At 42.3% G+C, this 13259-nt stretch overlaps 1 protein-coding gene across 13 annotated transcripts in view; it reads right to left on the reverse strand.

The window, feature by feature from the left end:
• DNHD1 (dynein heavy chain domain 1) overlaps window positions 1-13259 on the reverse strand; it is a 79701-nt gene that overhangs the window by 47810 nt on the left and 18632 nt on the right. For 6 of the 13 annotated variants that reach the window (XR_015241050.1, XM_086678126.1, XM_086678127.1 and 3 more), the window contains exons 7-10: window positions 10742-10996; window positions 10305-10632; window positions 1249-1514; window positions 915-1158 (exon numbers count right to left, since the gene is read on the reverse strand). Coding sequence is in view for 12 of the 13 variants with exons in the window: in XM_086678126.1 (XP_086534252.1) it covers window positions 915-1158; window positions 1249-1514; window positions 10305-10632; window positions 10742-10996 (1093 nt within the window). In the remaining variant the exon portion in view is untranslated. The remainder of the gene's footprint in view (window positions 1-914; window positions 1159-1248; window positions 1515-10304; window positions 10633-10741; window positions 10997-13259) is intronic. The other 7 variants (XM_086678132.1, XM_086678128.1, XM_086678130.1 and 4 more) reach the window with 5 other exon arrangements.

A 13259-nucleotide genomic window follows, 5' to 3' on the forward strand; every position in this document is an offset into this window, starting at 1 on the left:
AATGACAGCTGCCACCTTGGGGAGGAAGAGAAGCAGAGGACACTTGAGAATAAAAACAACCCAGAACTGTAGTACGAATTTTGAATTGACCAAATACCCAAAATAGACTGAGTTAAACCAAAAGTGCTGCTTTAAATGAAAAGTGCTTTCATTTTCTTTTTCTTTTTTTTTTTTTTAAATTTTTTTTTTCAACGTTCATTCATTTCTGGGACAGAGAGAGACAGAGCATGAACGGGGAGGGGCAGAGAGAGAGGGAGACACAGAATCGGAAACAGGCTCCAGGCTCCAAGCCATCAGCCCAGAGCCCGACGCGGGGCTCGAACTCACGGACCGCGAGATCGTGACCTGGCTGAAGTCGGACGCCCAACCGACTGCGCCACCCAGGCGCCCCAAGTGCTTTCATTTTCAATTGGAATACATTCTTTCGCCATCTGCAGAAGTTAGGACTACACAGTAAGAGGACATCAGTTAAGGAGACTAACATTTTATACAAGCAAATTATAGCGTCAATTTTGACTCTGCTGCGTGTGGGGAAGGGCACTCTTGATTCCTGAGAATATCTGCAAAGAAACTGAGCTCACTAGCCTAAGGAGTAGGCTAAGATTTTTCTCACTCACATTTGGTTTGAATTACTTCCATGCCAGAAAAATAGAAAGTGTCAGGTGACAGAAACATGTTTCCCACAGAGCATGGGGAATGAGTAGCGCCAAAACAGATGGAGAGGCCATCATCTGTAATGATCACACCTTTACTTGCAAAGGGAAGGGGCTGGGACCTGGGACTTTAGGAGGCTCTAGAGGTCCAATGAGGGGCCTTCACCAAAAGTCCTTGAAGGACATTTGCAGGCCCAAGGAGGGCCATGCGGATGAGATAAGGAAGGTGGAAGGAAAGGAAAGAGGATAAGCAGCACTCACCCATCTCTGCCTGTATGTGATAGCAGTTCAGCTGCAGCAATCTGCCTTTTGTGATCAACTTCTTAGGTATATTGGAGACATCAGTCTGCCACATGTTCACGCGGCTCACCAGCATCATGTAGTTCTTGATGGGACAACCTCTCATGGACTCCAGCTTCTGAGGCCCCCAGGCTTGCAGGAACTCATGAATGCCTGTCATCCAGTGATGTTCCTTGCAGAATTCCTTCACCTCCCACAGCATGCCCTAGGTACAGACAAGGTGCTTAGGGCAGAGGTGGGTGGCTATGATTGGAATTAGTGGGCATGACCCCACTGCTTAAACCTCTTTTCTCACCTCCAGCAAGGCCTGCTGCAGAGTCAGTGCCTGCTGGATTCGAGGACTGTTGTCCAGGTCTTCTTGCAGCTGCTTATAATTGGGGGGCAAGTACTGACCCCGCAGCCGGCACCCACGGACCTCCAGGGCTTCAGTAACTGTGTGAGACTTCCAGGGCCACACCAATCCTATATTTGGGCCACAAAAGATGTGCACAGCATCGCTAGGCTGGCCCTGGAGCTTGGGCATGATGAATTCCTTGTTTGAGTCCTCCTCTTCATCTTCTTCTAATGGGACACATGCCAAAATTGTCCATGAGTGCCCTTCAGGGCCTCCACACAACCTCTCTCCCTACCTGAGTGTGTACATTACACATACACACACACACACACGCGCGCGCGCGCACATGCACGCACACACACACACTCCCTGCTCCTGAGTGAGTTTACACATACATCTATATCACAAGCACCAACACACTGAGGGAATTTACTAGTTATGGCTCGGGTTCAGAAAACAGAATTTAGTTAGTATAAGCAGAAAGGGAATTGTTATGGGATATTAAATGAGTTGCAAATAGTTGGAAGGGCTGACAAACAAAAACACTCGAGGCTGAGTATCTATGGCTCTGTGCTGCCTGGCAAATTGGGATGTCACTGCCATATCAGCAGCTACAAAAGTACACTACCTCTATTATGATCTCCTCCAGCAGAATGGATGGCATATGCGTTGGCTCTCTCCCCCTCTTACCTTAATTCTGAACTGAAATCTCTTGCAGATCTCAAGCACATACAACATCTAGCTATAAGGAGATATGGGAAAAACCCCAGCCTCTGTGGAACAGAGGAAGAGGTGGCAAAGATGTTGAACATGCCAGTCCTCAGTATGTCTTAAGGAATATCCTTGAGCCTGGCTTTTCCTTTAACTTCTTAGAAACCGGCTAAGTGCCAATTTCAGTATTTGTGTTAAAACTTTGTGCAAAAAGAGGTTGATGGGCACCTGGCTGGCTCAGTCAGTTAAGCATCCCACTTTGGCTCAGGTCATGATCTCACGATTCATGAGTTCGAGACCCACACTGGGCTCTCTGCTGTCGGCACAGAGCCTGCTTCGTATCCTCTGTCCCCCTCTCTCTCTGCCCCTCCCCCACATGCACTCTCTCTGTCTCTCACACAAAAAATAAATAAACTGAAAAAGAAAGGTGGGGGGAAGCATTGAAATGTTCAGAAATTAGATGCATAGTACCAACACCTAAACATACAGTGCCCCCCCGCCCCCCACCAACAAGTCTCAGTCCTCAGGTCTCTTCTCTTCTCCATCTGTAGTTTCTAGGAGAACACATCCAGTTTCATGGTTTTAAATACCATCTATTTGTTCTCAAATTTATGTCTAGTTCAGATCTCTCACTGAATCCCAATCCCATTTAAACAATTGCCTATTCCACATCTCTACTTGGATGTCTATCATGTACCTCAAGGGGCTCCTGGATGGCTCATTCGGTTAAGCATCCAACTTTGACTCAGGTCATGATTTCACGGTTTGTGAATTTGAGCCTATGTCAGGCTCTTTGCTGATAGCTCAGAACCTGGAGCCTGCTTCAGATTCTGTGTCTCCCTCTCTCTCTGCCCCTCCCTGGCTCACATTCTGTCTCTCTCTCTCTTTCTCTCTCTGTCTCAAAAATGAATAAATGTTAAAAATTAAAAAAAAAAAAGATCTCTGATTTCTCCCTTAACCCAAACTACTCTACTTGCAGTCTTCCAACTTCAGTAAATGGGAACACCATCCTTCCACTTGCTCCAGTCAAAAACTTGAGTTATCTTTGACTCTTAACCTAACATACAACACACCCAACCATCACAAAATCCCACTGAGTCTACATTAAAAATATATCCAGAATCCAACCAACTCTCATCACCATTACCACCACCTGTCCCCTTACCTCAGCCCAAGTCACTATTAGATTTTCAGTTAGAAGGGCATTACTGCAATGCCCTTCTAACTCATCTCCCTGCTTTGGGCCCTTGCTTCCAACACCTGACAGTCTCTGCCTCACATAACATCAAGAACGACCCTTTAAAAATAATACTAGGAGGGATTCTGGAAAAATGGTGGGAGTGACAGCACAATTTTGAAATCTCTCCCAAATTCCCACATAAAAGGACATAAAAGTGACAGATCAATTAGACAGTAAAACCCCAAACCCATGATAACATTTTAGTGAAAATGGGGCTAAGAGATCCTTACAAACCCCAAAATGCAAGTGGGTGGGGACAAAGCACCTACAGCCTCAAGAGTTACATGGCATTGTCATTTGTAGGGCAGGAAGCAGAGGGGAATAAAGACACAACTGACAGACCTGAGACTAGGAAAACTCCAATACAGCCCAAAGGCATTTCCTGGGGATCAGAGGGCAAATCTGAGAACAGGAGGTGAAAGTGGAGGGAGTTTTCCCACTCCAAAAGCAATGAAGTCTGTAGGAGCTGAAGCAATCTATGCCCGATGGACTCATGAAACCAACTGGCCAGGGTCCCTTCTGGGACAGAGCTTGACAAGAAGGAGAAAGTGCTGGGGGTGGAATTAAAACTGAGCAGAGTGGAAGCAATAGAGAAAAAGAGAAAAGGTCCAGACAAAACTGGGAGAGCAAAACAGAAACCAGGAAATCTCAGAATGCTGGCCACCTGTTTTTGAACACTACAGAAAAACAATAGAAAAGGAAACAGAGAGGTTAGAAAGCCAGTTTGAACCTCACTTCTTCCTAAAAGTTCAGAAAAGCCATTTTTTCAAAGGTGAGCAACAGAAAAGTATCAACATCAAACTCGTACAAAACTTTTATAAGAAAAAAGAATCCGGACAGAATAACATCTTTAAAGACAATGGAAACATATCAAGAAACAGTAAAACAAGCCCACTGCAAAACAAGATAAAAGACACTAGGAAAGTTATATAAGTCATGAAAGAAGAACACATATCAGAATTAGAAAAATTCAGAAATCATTTGATAGAACTCAGGAAATAATTAGAAATAAAGGGAAAAATCATTTCAGAATGGAAACTTAACTTAAAAGGAATTTGAGAGCAAAGAAACTTAACAGGTAATACCTTAAGAGAAATAAAATGTAAAAAAAGGATAACCATAAAATAAAAAGGAAATAGAGGGTTTTTTTTAAATTTCAAGATAAAGGGACAAATATTTGGGATAGATGATAAGGATCTAACATACATGTAACAGGAGTCCCTAAAGAAAAAACCAAAGCAAGGGAAGAGATCAATACTAAAAAACTTCAAGAAAACTTTCCTGAAATAAAAAAGACGTAAAATTACATTTTGAAAGAGCATACCTGAGAATACTGCCTCAGAATGTTCAATAACAAGCATACTCTACTAAAATTACTGAATTTCAAGAAAAAAAGAAAAGAAATGTTCCAGGCATCTAGGCAAAAGGGGAAATAAAATTTTGCTTCCACAAGCCCTTCCTGAGGAATCTAAAGAGAATTAGCTTCAGACAAACAAAATTACTGAGAGACTGATCAACACAGACTGCTTAAATACATTGTTGCTTGTAGAGCTAAAATTAAATGAGATTTTACTAAATATCAGTTACTAGAAGGGAAACAATATAGTATGAAATGATGCTGTGGAGAATGCTGGTAATTCTCTTGCTTGCCAGGTTTTGAGAATGGAAGACTAGAACCTTGGAAGGCATGTTGGCTGACGACCCAATAGCTATTCCCTTCTCCCTTCTTCTGTGGTGGTAGAGTCCATCTTCCACGGGAAACTAGAAATGTCAGCCATTTGACTTCCCAGCCCTTCTTGCTGCTGGAGGTAGCCACATGACCTAGATTTTTACAATGAGATGTAGAAGTGTGTCTGCTAGGGAGTTTCTGGAAAAGATTTCCTTTCCTGATAAAATGTGAGAGTTAGAAAAAAAAAATAGTTTCAGGGGCGCCTGGGTGGCTCAGTCGGTTAAGCTTCCGACTTCAGCTGGGTCACGATCTCGCGGTCCGTGAGTTCAAGCCCCGCGTCGGGCTCTGGGCTGATGGCTCAGAGCCTGGAGCCTGTTTCTGATTCTGTGTCTCCCTCTCTCTCTGCCCCTCCCCCTTTAATGCTCTGTCTCTCTCTGTCCCAAAAATAAATAAAACGTTGAAAAAAAAAATAGTTTCAAACAGAGAGGGAGGCAAATGATAAGAGACTCTTAGATACAGAGAACAAACTAAGGGTTGATGGGAAGGGCAGAGGGGTGGGGAAATGGGTGATGGGCATTGAGGACGGCACTTGCTGGGATGAGCACTGGGTGCTGTATGTAAGCGATGAATCATGGGAATCTACTCCCGAAGCCAAGGGCACACTGTATACACTGTATGTTAGCTAACTTGACAATAAATTATTTAAAATAATAATGATAATAAAACCTTTAAAAATATTTTTTAAAATGTGAGTCGGGCAGGAAGAGCTCTCCCTGCAGTGTTTGTTTCCCTTTCCCCTGATTTTGCTTAAGAATGGGATGCTTGGAGCTGGAGCTTGTCTTGCATTTATAAGGCAATAAGCCTAAGGATGAAAAAAACTTTTTTTTTTTTTAGTTTAATCTATTTGAGACAGCCAGAGACAGCACAAGTGGGAGAGGGACAGAGAGAGAGGAAGAGAGAGAGAGAATCCCAAGCAAGCTCTACCCTTCCAGCCAGTGCAGAGCCTGACACAGGGCTCAAACTCATGAAACTGTGAGATTATGATCTGAGCCAAAATCAAGAGTTGGATGCTCAATCAACTGAGCCACTCAGGCGCCCTGAAAAAACTTTTTTGATTACAGCCTCCCCTACCACACACACCCCTCTAAGAGGCTCTGCCCTTACCTATAGCTAAAACCAGAAAGGAGCAGGGGACAGACATGAGGAACCTGATACTTGATGACATTTTTGAGCCACTGAAACAACCTGGAAGCACCTACCTGGAGACCTCTCATTATGTGAGAATTGTTTTCGCTGTTAGGCTACTCTCAGGACTTCTGTTACTTCCAGCTAAAAGCATTCTCGGTGACTCAGAATTCAAACACATAAGCAAAGTCAAAAGACAAAGAGAAATAAAGCCTCAATGACATTGCCTGGGTGCTGAATCCAGCTCAGCCTGAATCCAGCTGCATCCATGTATTTTTTTAGTTATGGGAGCCAATAAATTCCCCTTTTTGCTTACGTAGCTCTGAGCTAGAAACATGTTATCCAAACCCAACTTGCACATTTAGGCCTACATAATGTAGGTTTATAGCCAATACAAGCATAGCTAAAGATTGGAGCCTCCTCTACTATACATACCCTTCTAAGAGGATCTGCTGTTACCTGTAGCTAAAACCAACTAGTTTGTAACACAACCCATTCCCCTTCCCAGAGCTAATGGATATGTGGTTCTCTCTATAGGGTAGGTTAAATCAATCATATTCCTTCTCTTGAAAATTTGAAATAAGTCAGTCACACATACAGGAAAACCTAACTGACAGATCATCTAGAGTCAAGGATGGGGTTGGTACCACAGGACGCCCAAGTCATTTGGAAGCAATAGTTATAAGGGAGCAGAAAGTTCAAAGAAAGCAGAGACAGCTAGTTTTAGGAGAGAATCAGGGGAACTGGGAAGAAGCACAGAGAGAAGTAGAGATAAAAGGATAAGCAGCAATTTGAGAGATGTGGCTCTCTTCCTGACTTTCTAGTCTCCATTTCTGTGAAGAGTGGTGCTATTACATCTTTTCTGCCTTTGAATTTGGTAACTTTCTGTTTTGTGAGCTCCAAAACACGAGACAAGGTTGAAGAGCTATGATTGAAGGTACCAAGACCCACAGGAGCACTCAAGCAATACGGTGCGATACAGTCAATTCATGTGTGATTCTGGGCCATGGAAAGAAAAGCTAGTGTATTTTTAATACAACTTGGTGAATGCAATATCCCAACAAAACAAAACAGAAATCACTAACAACTTCATAACCAAGTGAAAGAAAGAGTCAAATAAAGCTTTCTTATGATAAGAAATATGATATCAATTAAATCAAAGAAACATAAATTACCTGTCACCACTGAGGGATTTGGGCTTCAATTTAAAATAGATATGTATCAGTATAATGTGTGTGTGTGTGTGTGTGTGTGTATAAGTCAACCTGGAGCTGCATTTTTAAATATCAATCTAACTGTGAAAAACCAAATAATGTAGACCTTTACTGTAGGTTTCCTTGAATGAGTCACTCAGACATTGAGTCACTCAGACTGCTGCTTAGTCCACAGAGCAGCAAAAGCTTCTCGTCAAACATATTTATATACTTTTCATGTCTTCAGTATTTCTTACAGGATGATTGGGAAAAAAGTGTCTCTTCTCTTCCATTTCTGGTCTACTCACTGTTACAATTCTTACCTCTATTCTTCCTCTTGCTGGTCATACTCATTATGTGTCACACTCCCAAGAGACCCTTCCTGCCACATGTAGCCCCTTGGCCAAAATATACAGTAAGGACAGTTTAATTGTTTACATTCTATCTCTACGCTAACTTCAACACCACCCCAACCAAAACATACAGGAAAGAGTTTATAATAAAAATGGAGCAATCCTTTGTCCCTTCTCAGTGTAACAGATTTATCTTACCACAGATATCAAAAAGATACACTGATCTGGGTAAAGTTAACGTAAGAACCTTAAGTTCCTGAACTTGACACCTGCCAGATGAGAAGAATCATTATCTGATTGTATTTTCCTAGTTTTAAACTGCTCAAAATTCCTGAAATGATTGTAAGGGTAACAATATTGATCATCTTTTTTTGGTTCTAGTACTAAGACTGTTCTGTGGAAAATGTTGGAGAATGAAGCTTAAAGACTGCAAGACATGTTGTAACTGTGTTATTAGTAATAGATTGAGTCTTCTTCTAGGGGTCAGACTCTGGTCAGTGTGTAAGTTTCTACTCTAAGGGGCTGATTTTTCATGTTTGTATGTATAAGTAGAGGTACTGAAATTATTTTGTAATTTGGCTAAAACGATGTACACATTTTGCCTCACTTAAGTAACAAATTTCTCAGATAGATGTATGTTTCTTAAACACCACTAGTTCTGTTTTAACTGCTAGATATTTAGTTTTATTAAATACTACTCCAATTTTCATCAAGAATTTAAGAAAAATCCTAAATCAGAACTTTGGTTCTAGTTCCTCCATGATATTACTTTGATTTTCCATGTTGATCTTTTTTTTTTTTTCCTTCAAATGTTGGTTTTGAAAAATTTCAAATATGTAAGAAAGTTTAAAAGTACTACAAACTCCTTTTACCCATCCACTTTGATTCAACAATTATTAACATTTTGCCCACATTGCTTTGATTTTCCTTTTCTCTTTCCTCAAAAACATTTGAAAGTAAGATAACAAGCATCAGGACATTTCATGCCTAAATGTACCGGTCCATGGTGATCTTTTAAAAGTAGAAGGGATAGGGGAACCTGGGTGACTCAGTCAACTGAGCATCCAACTCTTGATTTCAGCTCAGGTCATGCATGATCCCAGGATTGTGGGATCAAGCCCTGATCAAGCCCTGAGTTGGGCTACTCGCTGACCGTGGAGCGTGGTTAAGAGTCTCTCCCTCTTGCCCTTCTGTGTGTGCTCTCTCTCTCTCACTCTCTCTCTCTCTCTCTCAAAAAAAAAAAAAAAAAAAAAAAAAAGTAGACAGGACAACCCAGGACATTGCAAGTGAATATTTTCACTTTCATTAGAATTTAGAATAAAATTTTAAGGTTTTTGCTTGTTTTGCCATTCAAAGAAAAATACTACAATATACCAAAACATGAATTAGTAAAAAATATGAGAGAATAATGTGAAATATCTGGTTTTCCTCAGTCCTTAATACTAATAATGCTAAGAAGTTACTATCTTTAGCATGTATCATTATGTGCTGAGCACTATACTAGACATATCACCTCTTTTAATGCTGCAAGTTAGGTATTTTAACAAAAATACCTAATTCCCATTTTACAGGCTAGTAAACTAATGTGTTTGGTTCTAGAGCCCTACCTCTTTCCACTGACCATGTAAAACAAATATCAATAGTCTCTACCATTTAACCTAGATGCACTTGAGAACAAATATGCCCCAATTGGTGTGATTTGTAAAAGACATGTGCTGCTTTCAATGAACCTTCCACTTCCTTGTCATCTATTTCCTAAAATTGACTTCATGTCTTTATTTTTAAAAAAATTTTTAATGTTTATTTATTTTTGAGAGAGAGAGAGAGTCAGAGTGTGAGCAGGGGAGGAGCGGATAGAGAGGGAGACACAGAATCGAAGCAGGTTCCAGGCTCCAAGCTGTCAGCACAGAGCCCGACACGGGGCTCAAACTCACACACTGTGAGATCATGACCTGAGCTGAAGTCGGAGGCTCAACCAACTGAGCCACCCAGGCGCCCAACTTGATGTCTTTAAATCATCCTGCTGAAAACATACTAGTTGAGTGAAGGCGGTGGTGGGGGTTAAGTACTTACATGTCAGATGTGCCTGAATGCATGTAATAGTTTTATTTGTAACTGGGTTAGTATTGCAAATAAAGGAAATGTGAACATGTATTTCCTCCCTGATTGTTAACAAGTTTGAGGACTGAAAGCCAGTAATAACTGGTCACCATAATAGCTCAATACTAATAGATTATCTTACATGAAATGAAAAAGAGTTGTCTGAAATAAAGCAAATATCAAATAAGCAGAGTTCTTCAAGTAAATACAAATTTACTTGGCAATCAAATTTAATAGTAAACAAAATGCCATTATGACATTAGAGAGTAATTTCACGGAGTTTGAATGAACGAGAGGAAGGACAATGTACTTACATTCTTTTACACACCTCTCATTCCACTCAACTGGATGCACACACATGCACACAAGCACAGGCATGAGTGAGCAAAGACACACCCACACTCTCTAACCCCCGCCCCCCACACCTGTGTGCAGTACCCAGGTCATAGCTGCTCCCTCCACACCTAAGGCCTGACTCTGTGGCCATGCCATTGGCACTGTGCATGTGACTCTCCCTGCTCCTTCACCCTTCCTACCTGCCTGTCTGTGTCTCCTTACTTAAATACCTTCAGAAATCAAGGAGTCCCAGGGGGTCTTCAGGTCTGTAGATTGCATTACCTTCACACCAAGGCAGGTAGAGGGGGGCAGAAACAGAAAACAAGGAACTAAGTTCAGACCAGGCTGAGAACTTCTGATTACACAGGGGATTAGAATTGGGAATTCCTGCAGCCAGCCCCCCTGCCCAGTCCAGGATACCTTCAGGGCAGAGGCCTTGACAGACTGCAGGCCCCCAGTTAGAATCTGGATCATGTTTTCAATACATGGCTCATGAGACAGCTGGCCACAATCGTCAAAGACCAGCTCTGCTGAGAGAAAGGGATTCTGCCTTGGGGCCTGTCAAGAAAGGTCAGGACAGCTCGTGGGGCTACAGGTCAGTATCTGCTCTCTGCCATGTGGCCTTGACTGCCTGTCCCGCCTCCACACATGCCATCCACTCCCTTACCTGCAGGATGTTGGCCACGAAGGAGGTTATCTCCTCCTCTATGATAGACACAAGGTTCTGGCCAATCATGTGGTCCACCAGGCGGGCCAACTGTCCCAGCCGCAGCAACCACACCTCTGTCTGCCTCAGCTTCTGCTCCAGCTGCTGGCCCTGTACCTTCTGAAGATACACCGAGAGTTGGTCAGTCCTGATCCTCTTGCAGTTTTTCAGCCGCTCCTGCAGGCCCTGTTGCATGTGATACGTATCCTCGTGAACCTGTCAGAATAGAGAGTGGAAAACTCCTGGACAAAGGGAAAAGAAAACAAACTGGCTACCCGCTGGCCTGTGCAAAACTCTCGGGTCTCAGAGTCTGAAACCTAGCACCTCGATATACCCACAGAAGGCTGCTTTTTGGTAGAGATTAGCCCCCGAAATCCTTTAGTGACCAGAGAAGATGCAAAATGGAGAACATACATTGAGAGGCCACAGTGCTAATTTGATTGGCCAGGCCTGTCTGCTAAAGGCCCCAAGGATCGAACTCAGAGAGAAAATGTGTGCATGTGTAAACAGAGAAGCTTACTAACACACAGGCTACACAAAAGAAGAGAAAGATTGGATAAGTAGGGTTCGGCAATAATTCCAGGACACGGATTCCAATCAGCGGGGCTGGGAGGTGTGGCCTGCTGGCTAGCATAATACTCCTTACGTGACAGCAGATGCTGTCTCGGCACTGATAGAGGCTTTCTACTGGGGGATGAAGAATGTGGGATAAAAGTCTAAGAGCCTCTTGGTGGCTCTTTCTCACATCTGGGAGGTTGCTGACAGTTGCCACCTCTCAGGATTTGTCCTGTTGAGGAACAGAGGGGAGACACCAGGAAGACATGCTTGGCCAGATGGACCTTCTGTCCCTGAAGCTCTCCTGTCTGTTTTGATGCTCAGTAGACTCTGTGATTAGATTGTATTCTGCTCAGCCTGAGCTCAAACCCCAGTCTTCTGAGACCCAGACATAAGGCACTTGAGGCCTGAGCCACACATCATACACAAATGTGCCCTTGGGCTTGACAAGAGGTTCTCTTTCACGCTCTAGAAATACCCTCCATACTTTGAGTGCTTCCCACTTCACAGCCCATAGTGCGACGCATCACCACTAGCTAGTTACTCGTGTCACTCGTGCACTGCACTGGCAATTCTACAAGGACAAGGCCTCTGTCACATCTTATTGCATTTATTGCTTCACATAATGCCTGGCACAGGTGGTTCCACAGGACATATAAAAAGAATGTATCACTCAAGCTGAAAGGGCTTACTGAGTGCCAATTAGGATAAAACCATACACAAAGCAACAATAATTACTACACAAGTATGTAATCAGTATACATTTTTAAAGCCTCACCACTAAGGGGCAATATCTTCAATACCTTCAAAGTTCTGAGGAATTTTTTTAACCTGTAATTCTGTATCTAGCCACAGTATCACACTGAAATTTGGGGATGAATAAAGACATTTTTAGATATACAAAGACTCTAACATTTACCATCCACAGATTCTCTCTGAAAAAAATGAAACAAAACAAACAACAGTATATTTTTGACAGAGGAAAATGAATATAAGAGCTACAAGAAGCTTTGATGAGCAAAGACATTTGTAAAACATATTGCCAGGTCTAAATGAGCAGGCTACAAAACAAGAATGTTCATAACAATCCAGAATTAAATTCCAGTAGATCTGAACATAAGTGGAATAGGGAGGGTGGAGGGTGGGGAGAGGAAGAGAGGAGAGAAAGGAAATTAGAATACAGTAAAGGTTCTTATTCTGCTAGGGAGAAAGACATGGATACAAATGCACACTTGGCATTCATTCACTCAAAACACTCGCTGAGCACCTACTATATGACATAACCTATAAGAAGCACTACAGATATATCAGTGAATGAAACAAATAAAAATCCCTACCCTCTTGGAGGTGGGGGGAGAAATACAATAATATATAATATAATAATATATAATAATAAATAAGTAATTTATATTCTATGTAAAAAGGTTATAGGTGCTATGAGCAAAGGAAACACAGAGTAGAAAAAGGGGTCAGGGATGCTGGTGATAGTGGGGGTTTGCAAGTTTAAATAGGGTGACCCAGAGAAGGCCTTCCTCACAAAGTGCTTTTAGAAAAAGACATGAAAGAGACATTGTTATAAAAGTGTAAATGGAACAGCTACATCTTTTGAGCAGGTGTACACATTTCTTACATATGGATTCAGCTGCAAGTGAGAGAAAACTGGAAAAAAGTGCGGTTTAAGCAAGTAAAAGGTTTATTTAATGCAATAAGAAATCCCTTAATGGTATATTGGCCCAACAGTATCGATAAAAACAACACTCGTTTTGGGGCACCTGGTGGCTCAGTCGGTTAAGCGTCCGACTTTGGCTCAGGTCATGATCTCACTGTTGGTGGGGCTCAAGCCCTGCATCGGGTTCTGTGATGACAGCTCAGAACCTGGAGCCTGCTTTAGATTCTGTTTTTCCCTCACTCTGCCCCTCCCTCA

The sequence above is a fragment of the Puma concolor genome, chromosome D1 (genome assembly GCF_028749965.1).
Source record: "Puma concolor isolate L17-30 chromosome D1, mPumCon1.1.hap2, whole genome shotgun sequence".
NCBI lineage: Eukaryota > Metazoa > Chordata > Mammalia > Carnivora > Felidae > Puma > Puma concolor.